Source organism: Borostomias antarcticus, assembly GCF_949987555.1.
Source record: "Borostomias antarcticus genome assembly, chromosome: 12".
NCBI classification, from domain to species: domain Eukaryota; kingdom Metazoa; phylum Chordata; class Actinopteri; order Stomiiformes; family Stomiidae; genus Borostomias; species Borostomias antarcticus.
This window is the reverse complement of record NC_140245.1, coordinates 2,702,971-2,712,970: the sequence shown is the minus strand read 5'-3', so window position 1 is coordinate 2,712,970 and position 10,000 is coordinate 2,702,971. Positions and strand designations below refer to the sequence as shown.

Here is a 10,000-nt window from a genome sequence, read left to right as displayed (position 1 = left end):
TGTGTATGTGGGTGAATGAGAAGCCTTGTAAAGTGCTCTGGATAAAAAGCGCTAGGTGCAGTCCATTTACCATTCATCATTTATGATGGTCCCCACTGAGCAAAGACACGTCTAAAAGACGTCTTTTAGATGTCTTTTTCGTCTTTTTCGGACGTCCAAAGACATCCAATTAGGAGCCAGAATGAAAGTTTTTTTAGACGTTCAGATATTGAACCCGTTCTGCATGTCCACAGACGTCTTAGAGGGGTCCAAGCCAGACGTTTGAATATTGAGGGGTCCAGCAGACGTACAAATGGGGTTCTGGACCGACGGACGTTATTAAGACATGATCTGAACGTCTCCCTGACGTTGTGTGTTTGCTGGGTCATTGTTGCAGGCATGGGCACTTTTCAAAGGCAAATACCGGGAAGGGGTGGACAAACCCGACCCCCCGACATGGAAAACTAGACTAAGATGCGCCCTCAACAAAAGCAATGACTTTGATGAGCTGGTGGAGAGGAGTCAACTGGACATCTCCGACCCCTACAAAGTCTACAGGATCATCCCAGAAGGAGCCAAGAGAGGCAAGTGGATACAGCACTACACTCTCTGAGTTATGTCCACACCTTGAATTGCAGTTAGAAGTTATAGATTTGGCACTGAGGTGACAAGTATTGTCAAGTAGTAAAACTTTTTGTCTAATGTCAGGATTTCTACTGGTAAAGTATGCAAATGAAGCATACTTTAGCCCAAATACTAATCTGGAATTGTTTACAGTGCTTTTGTATCCAACACTAGCAGAATCCCACACTTATGAAATGAATCCTGAATCAGACAATAAGCACGTCGTCACACATCATAAATTTCATTTAAAGAGTGTCAGCTTGTCACTCCTCTGGTCTGATCAGGCAGGAAGCACAGGAAGCCGAATGTGTACTAAAGATACCTCAGAGCTTTTTTTAGAGAGCCTGGGTTACTAAGAGCAGAACGCGTGCACAGCAACGCTCCTGCCACAGTCAACCTACAGATTTGCATAACCAAGGCCAAGTACACCGCCAGCCGACCCACCCTGGTCGCGCTCGCAGTAGAGCGTACGGCGGCGGGACCCAAGGGGCTGGTAGACTGTGTGTTTTTTCCATGTGATGCGAGGTTGAGAAGTGCGGTTCACGCCGGAGTTGTTGCTAATCGCTGATGGAAACAGCCTGACCTTCCAACCGCACTTAACCTTTTAGCAGTTTGAGAAGGTGTTAGAATATTAAGAAATAGACAGTTGGTGTCTTCGGATGGTTATGGTTCCGTTGAACATATCTACAGTATGAGATAATAGTTGAGACAAGAGTTCTTCACGTTCTTGCCAATGGCCAAGCCATACTGTATGTCTGACAGATAACTGTAGCTGTAAGGACAGTAGCAGCACAATTTGAATCCGGATAGGGTTTATGATAGATAGAAGACGAGGGTTGGTTTTGAAGGCAGGAAGTTTCCATTTTACGTAGATCATTTGATCATAATTTGACGGTTCTGGTGGTTCTGACGGTCTGTTTTCCGGTGTGACCCAGGGCTGAAGATGGGCATCATGGAGGAGTCACCGGTGTCACATGTGAACTCCTTATGCTACACCGTGCTCCCTCCCTACTCCTCCCTGCAGAACCAGGTGAGAGCGTTCTTCTCCTCACCTGTCCTTGTAAGAGTCATTAACAGTGGGCACGTTTACCCAGGTCAAATTATGAAGGGCTCCTTTCAGGGCCACATTCAGAAGTGTCAAAAACTTTTTAAAAACTGTCACGACGACCGGGGCTCGTCGTTTTCCGACGTCACCGTACAGACGCTCGTCGTGACGGAAGCTCGTCGGTGTGTCATCGTGTCGTCTGTATAAGGTGTCCTCCGGCCCCTAGCCCGGCCACGCCCCCTCCTAACCCCTCCTCTCCCACCCCTGGGCCCAGGTGTCGGGGTACATGGGCTTCCAGGAGAGGAAGGAGTGGAGGGAGTACCAGGCCGAGCAGCCCCCCCCTCCCCCGCATGCGGAGCTGGCGTACGGGCAGTGCCACTACCCCCCGCCACTCAGCCGGCCATGGAACGGACCGCTCCCCGACAACGGTAGGAGGAGACGCACACTAAATAATAATAATAATAATAATAATAATGAATTGTATTTATATAGCACACTTTAAAATGCAGGACAAATCTCAAGGTGCTTCACAGAGTGCAGTAAAAACAACATAAAACACAAAGGGCAATAACTGGCTAAAATAATTAATAGGATTAATGACAATTAGTATGGAAATAAATAAAACTAGTATTTAATGACTAGAGCAAACTATAGTATCCTATCTAGGATCTAGGATTTAAAAACATATAAAAGCACTTCTACAGGAGGACTAATCCTACTCCAGTATCATGTCCTGGACAGACATTTGTTACCTGCATAGCAATTACAACTCCCAAAAAAATATTAGCATGTTCACAACTTCATGGCTAAGAACGACAAAAAGGCAAAACGTAACAATTACCCATAATCCCTTTTATGTTTCTCCCTACGGAAATCATACTAGTCCAACATACACAACACTTTCCAGAACACTCCATACGGCCCTTCAGTACATGACCAAGCAAAGGACTATATGTCACCACTAGGTACTCAAATCACAAGTCAGTAGTATGAAAACTCAAGGTACGTGCTGCAGTCAAAGTCACCCCAATGGCCAGGTATTGTACAGTATGTCCGTGATTAGTTGAAGTACAATAGGTGTTGCAAAAACAGCTTCTGAGGTTGCCTAAGAGTGACACATCTACAGTAAAGGTTCTGTTTGATGGGGCTGTGGCGGTCGGCTGTTACTTCTCCAAAATGTTAAAGGCTTTATTTAACAGGCAGGGGTCAGGTTCCTCCTGAGGTAGAGCCAGGTTTAGAACTCTCAGAACCGCAGACCATATTCTCTATGATCGAGAAGAACATAGAACCGTACTGATCTCACACAAACTCGGGGGCCCAAAACTAAACGGTAAATTCTGATGGCTCGTTCCCTCACATGATCGAACCCTGCAAAGAGCACTATGATGCACAACACTGATCATGCATGGGATTAGCACTGACCATGCATGGGATTAGCACTGACCATGCATGGGATTAACACTGACCATGCATGGGATTAACACTGACCATGCATGGGATTAACACTGATCATGCATGGGATTAACACTGATCATGCATGGAATTAGCACTGATCATGCATGGGATTAACACTGACCATCCATGGGATTAGCACTGACCATGCATGGGATTAGCACTGATCATGCATGGGATTAGCACTGACCATGCATGGGATTAGCACTGACCATGCATGGGATTAGCACTGATCATGCATGGGATTAGCACTGACCATGCATGGGATTAGCACTGATCATGCATGGGATTAGCACTGACCATGCATGGGATTAGCACTGACCATGCATGGGATTAGCACTGACCATGCATGGGATTAGCACTGATCATGCATGGGATTAGCACTGACCATGCATGGGATTAGCACTGACCATGCATGGGATTAGCACTGACCATGCATGGGATTAGCACTGACCATGCATGGAATTAGCACTGACCATGCATGGGATTATCACTGACCATGCATGGGATTAGCACTGATCATGCATGGGATTAGCACTGATCATGCATGGGATTAGCACTGACCATGCATGGGATTAGCACTGATCATGCATGGGATTAGCACTGACCATGCATGGTGTTTGTGCACGTATTGAGTATTGCAGGTGTCACTGTATTTGTTACAAAATTGTGTTACTTTGTTGTCTTTTGACGCCGTAACATTGCAAAGTACTACTACTACTACTACTACTACTACTACTACTACTACCACTACTACCACTACTACTACTACTATTACTACTACTACTACTACTACCACTACTACTACTACTACTACTACTACTACTACTACTACTACTACTACCACTACTACCACTACTACTACTACTATTACTACTACTACTACTACTACTACTACTACTACTACTGCTACTACTACTACTACTACTACTACTACTACTACTACTACTAATACTACTACTACCACTACTACTACTACTACTACTATTACTACTACTACTACTACTACTACTACTACTACTACTACCACTACTACCACCACTACTACTACTACTACTACTACTACTACTACTACTACTACTACTACTACCACTACTACCACTACTACTACTACTACTACTACTACTACTACTACTACCACTACTACCACTACTACTACTACTACTACTACTACTACTACTACCACTACTACCACTACTACTACTAAAATGGCCATCCATTCTCTTCCTCCTCCAGTGGGCTACCAGCTGTCTGTCTATCCCTACCCCTCCACAGAGACACACCCCCCAGCGTACACACTGGACCACAACACGGCCATTTCTGGTACACTTCTGTACACACACGCACACACACACACACTATCTCTCTCTCTCTCTCTCTCTCTCTCTCTCTCTCAGTCTCTCAGTCTTTCTCTTTCTCTCGTAAACACAGTCACACACGCCTCACACACTCACACACACCAGGTAATTACTAGTGGACACAATGGGAAAGAGCAGTGAACATTGTTCAACATTCTTCTCTGTCCATAATTAACAGGCCAGGAGGCCACCATCTATTCCCTATTTCTGTCTTTGATAAAGTGATTCTATTCAGTGACAGCACATTATAGCATACCAATACAATGAGTGGTTGTCTTTTATCATGTTATAATACCACAATATTACATCCAGTATAAATATCCCAGATAGCAAGCGGATGTGTAATGATTCTGGGCCATATATGGGCCGGACCTAAGACACAAGGGCCAGATCCGCTTGCTATCTGGGATTTGATTGAATAGATCTATAACAGCTGAATGATGCTGTTATAGACCTATTTAAAGTAACGTACGTGTAGCGGACGTGGGAAGAAACTCTGTTCTGTTCCGTGTTGGGGGTTCGAATCCCTCCTCTCTCTCCCTCAGACTGCAGCCTCCACGTGTGCCTGTTCTACCGGGACACTCTGGTGAAGGAGGTCACCACCACCAGCCCCGAAGGCTGCAGGATCGCCTCCTCCTCCTCCTCCTCTTCCTCCTCCTCCTCCTCCTCGTCCTCCTCGCCCTCCTCCCCGCACGCGGCGGACGACCGTCTGTACGGCGGGGCGGACGCGGTGCTGTTCCCGTCGCCGTACCCCCAGTCGCAGCGCCGGGGGGCGGAGAAGCTTCCCGGGGTCCTGGAGCGCGGCGTGCTGCTGTGGATGGCGGCGGACGGCATGTACGCCAAACGCCTGTGCCAGGGCCGCGTGTTCTGGGAGGGGCCGCTGGCGCCGCACGTCGACAAGCCCAACAAGCTGGAGAAGGAGCAGACGTGCAAGCTGTTCGACACGCAGCAGTTCCTCGCCGGTGAGCGTCAGGAACGGTTCTGTCGGTTTCCGGTTCTGCTCCGGTTCCACTCCGGTTCCGCTCCGTATGTTACATTACATCACAGTCGTTCAGCAGACGCTTTTTAAAATGTACATTACGTTACGTCACAGTCATTTAGCAGACGCTTTCATCCAAAGCCACTTACAATAATTGCGTTTAACGTAGGTAGTCAGTGTACGACTACTCACCAGAACTCACAAGTGCATATCCTTTCTAAAACAAGTGATTAAGAACATGATCTAGTGCTAAGACCAAAGTACAAGAGTAGCAAAATATGAATACAATAGGTGCTTAAGAGGGAGCATCATGGTACAGTAGTACTTTTTGAAGAGGTGAGTTTTGAGCCTGTGGTGAAAGATGGGCAGCGACTCTGCTGTCCTGACGTTAGTGGGCAGTTCGTTCCACCACTGCGGGGCCAGGACAGAGAAGAGCCGTGACCGCGTCGATCGACCGCAGGAGCCTCGTAGTGACGGGGCAACCGCTCGCCTGAGGTGACATGTTCCACGGTTTGCCCCAGGCCTCAGTAGCGTTCATGTTGATAACAACACCGACGGCAATAACGACGATGGAGTGTGAAGTGGGAATTACGCTGTGGTGTGATTGGTCAAGACACCTGTCACTCTCACCGGTGTCCTTTGTGTACCGAGTCTCCGAAACATTCCCCGCCCACCTGCTGTGGCTCAACACTCGACACTCAGGACTTTCTCAGTGAGAAAAACGTTCCTTAGGTAACATTCTGTGCTGTGAGCCCCTCACAGGAAGCGTCATCGCTGCACATGTCCACCTCAACCCCTAGACACACGGAGAAGGAAAACCCCGCTTTTTAGGAGCAAAGTTTGAATGTGTTAACTGTTGGACAGTTAGCTGTATTCTAGTTATAGTTATCTCATTGTATTCACTCCTTCTCTCTCTTTTCCTCTCTCTCTCTGTCTCTCCCTCTCTCTCTCTCTCTCTCTCTCTCTCCCTCCCTCCCTCTCTCCTGTCCCAGAGCTCCAGGCCTATACCCTCCACAGCCGTCCCATGCCCAGACACCAGGTGGTGCTGTGTTTCGGAGACGAGTACCCCGACCCTCAGCGCCAGAAGAAGATGATCACAGCCCAGGTACTGAGAACACTCTCTCTATCGCTCAGACAATCAACATACTATTACAATCTATCAGTATACTATCCCCATCAATCAATATTACTATCAAAGAAATCCTGTTTCACATTGAAATTCGGATTTCGGATCATCGTAGCACAAGTGAAAGGTTACAGAAATGTTCATCATTCTAACAGGAAATTATTGTCGCACATTTTGGCTGGCTTTCCCGGCCATGCTACTCGGCCCTACTGGGCTGATTGGCTGATGTTGAGGGCCTTGTGTTCTGGTCGGATTGGTTGACGTTGAGGGCCTTGTGTTCTGTTCTGACTGGGCTGATTGGTTGACGTTGAGGACCTTGTGTTCCGTTCTGACTGGGCTCATTGGCTGACGTTGAGGGCCTTGTGGTCTGGTGTGATTGGCTGACGTTGAGGACCTTGTGTTCTGGTGTGATTGGCTGACGTTGAGGACCTTGTGTTCTGTTCTGACTGGTGTCATTGGCTGACGTTGAGGGCCTTGTGTTCCAGGTGGAGCCCCTGTTTGCCAGGAGGCTGGTCTACTACACCCAGCAGCAGAGCAGCGCCGGGGGCCCCCCGGGGCCCTACCTGAGGGGCTACGAGCTCCCGGCCCCGGACCCCTCTCCAGCCGGAGACTACCAGAGGACCCTGCAGCACAGCCTGGACCTATGACCGCTAGACACACACACACACACACACACACACACACACACACACACACACACACACACACACACACACGAACGCACACACACACACACGAACGCACACAAGCACACACACACGCACACACACACACAAACGAACGCACACACACACACAAGCACACACACACACGCACACACACACACACACACAAGCACACGCACACACACGTACGCACAGTACACAGTACGTTAACTGCTCAGGTTGTAAACATCGAAATAACTGGCCCCATTAAAGTTGGGGGCATGATCAAATATGAGTGATTGATGTTATGTACAGACTTAATATTTTTTTTTATGACTTAATAAACATGAAATAATAAAACATTTTCTTGTTTTTTCTTTTAAAACAATGATGTCTTTTTCTGTTCATTGTTTTGCAGCCGTCCTTGTGCGTACAGTAGATCTCTCTCTAAACAGTATCTGAATATCTTGACTGCTGGAGCAATACTGTCGATCAGACACAGAAGTTCCTGTCTGGGAAGTACGCACGCAAAAAAGCCTTGATTCATTTCTGATTTAATCTCAGTTATTTGTGCTCCATCGCTGTCGAACCCGCGTGTGACCGCTTATTGACGTCTTGCCTTCAGCAGAGAATGTGCAAGAACGCTATCTTAAATACAGCCTTACGGCGTTCTGAGTCCCATGCGCAGGATTCTTAAGTATCTCTCCATCTCTGCTGCTCAGCCAGTGGTCTGTTTGCTGCGCGTTACTCGACTTCCTGTGACATCGCTGCCTCGGCTCATGGGAAAGTGTCTGAGCCCCGCAGGTAACGAGCTACGAGGAACCAGAGCCTGGCAGAGCACGGAGGGGGGAAGAGGGGGAAGACCCTGCTCAGCTACCTCTCCTCCCTCCCTCTCTCTCTCTCTCTCTCTCTCTCTCTCTCCCTCTCTCTCTCTTTCTTTCTTTCTTTCTTTCTTTCTTTCTTTCTTTCTTTCTTTCTTTTTTTCGTTCTTGTCTCATTCTAAACACCGTTTTCAACAAGAGTGTGCACACCAAAATGACAGATAGAGAGAGAGAGAGGGGGAGAGAGTGTGTGCGCGTGTGTGTGCGCATGCTCATCGCTGGCAGCCCAAAAATGTTTTGACATTGTGACAGTGTGTAGAGGATGCGGTTTGGGGGTTTGGGGACCATTTGAGTCTGAGGGTGAGCGCAACAGGAAGCACTGAGCACAGGTGCAGCGGAAGACTGGCCCTCCACACACACACGCATACACACACACACACACACACACACACACACCCACACACACGCACACCCACACACACACGCACACACACGCGCGCACACGCACGCACACACACACAGACGCACACACGCACAACCACACACACATACGCACACACACACACACACACACACACACACATACAGACGCACACACGCACACACACACACACACGGACACACGCACACACACAGACGCACACCCACACACACACGCGCGCACACACACGCGCGCACACACACACAGACGCACACACGCACACACACACACACATACGCACACACACACACATACAGACGCACACACACACACGCACACGCACACACACACACACACACACGCATGAAAGGAATAACAACAGAACTGACATGTATGAATGAGCCATGCTTTTCTCACTAGCACAAATCATTGATTATTGATTGACACACACTGAAAATGTATAATCAAATGAATCAGTTCAGTACATATGTCATCGTTTCTAAGAGGCTCCGCTTTGGTTCGATCAGATTACGATATTCCTATTAGATTAGATTAGCTGACCTAAAAGAAGTGAATAGAAATTGGTCATCTACTGACTGTACATGCTGCAGAGCATCTGGTACAGACATACACATCTGGTACAGACATACACACCTGGTACAGACATACACATCTGGTACAGACATACACACCTGGTACAGACATACACATCTGGTACAGACGTATACATCTGGTACAGACATGCACACCTGGTACAGACATACACATCTGGTACAGACATACACATCTGGTACAGGCGTATACATCTGGTACAGACATACACATCTGGTACAGACATACACATCTGGTACAGGCGTATACATCTGGTACAGACATACACATCTGGTACAGACGTACACACCTGGTACATACATACACACCTGGTACAGACATACACATCTGGTACAGACGTATACATCTGGTACAGACATGCACATCTGGTACAGACGTACACACCTGGTACAGACATACACATCTGGTACAGACATACACATCTGGTACAGACATACACATCTGGTACAGACATACGCATCTGGTACAGACATACACATCTGGTACAGACATACTCATCTGGTACAGACATACGCATCTGGTACAGACATACACACCTGGTACAGACATACACATCTTGTATAGACATACACATCTGGTACAGACATACACATCTGGTACAGACATACACACCTGGTACAGACATATACATCTGGTACAGACGTACACATCTTGTATAGACATACACATCTGGTACATACACAGAAGAACAAGCATGTTGTATGACACCACTATTCAGAGTCAGATCTTCATACAGTACGTCACATGTAATGGTACAGTGTTCATTCACAGTGAGATGTTGCTGCCAGCTCTGTGATGTAGTCGAATACAGATGAAGTTTCAAATACACAATTTACAAATTACACAATCAAGTTACACATCTATACAACATAACATAAGTTACAAAGTGTCAGATAAGTTCATACGGGTCACAAGGGAGTTCTATGGGTATGAATCACT

At 47.3% G+C, this 10,000-nt stretch overlaps 1 protein-coding gene across 1 annotated transcript in view; it reads left to right on the top strand.

Moving 5' to 3' along the window:
- irf4a (interferon regulatory factor 4a) overlaps positions 1-7,210 on the top strand; it is a gene marked incomplete at both ends in the record, with an annotated part of 7,773 nt that extends 563 nt beyond the window's left edge. The window contains 7 exons of the mRNA XM_084447182.1: positions 377-563; positions 1,539-1,633; positions 1,923-2,076; positions 4,337-4,423; positions 5,004-5,420; positions 6,430-6,542; positions 7,049-7,210. Of these exons, the coding sequence (XP_084303308.1) occupies positions 377-563; positions 1,539-1,633; positions 1,923-2,076; positions 4,337-4,423; positions 5,004-5,420; positions 6,430-6,542; positions 7,049-7,210 (1,215 nt within the window). The remainder of the gene's footprint in view (positions 1-376; positions 564-1,538; positions 1,634-1,922; positions 2,077-4,336; positions 4,424-5,003; positions 5,421-6,429; positions 6,543-7,048) is intronic.
- Between the last annotated feature and the right edge of the window lie 2,790 nt (positions 7,211-10,000).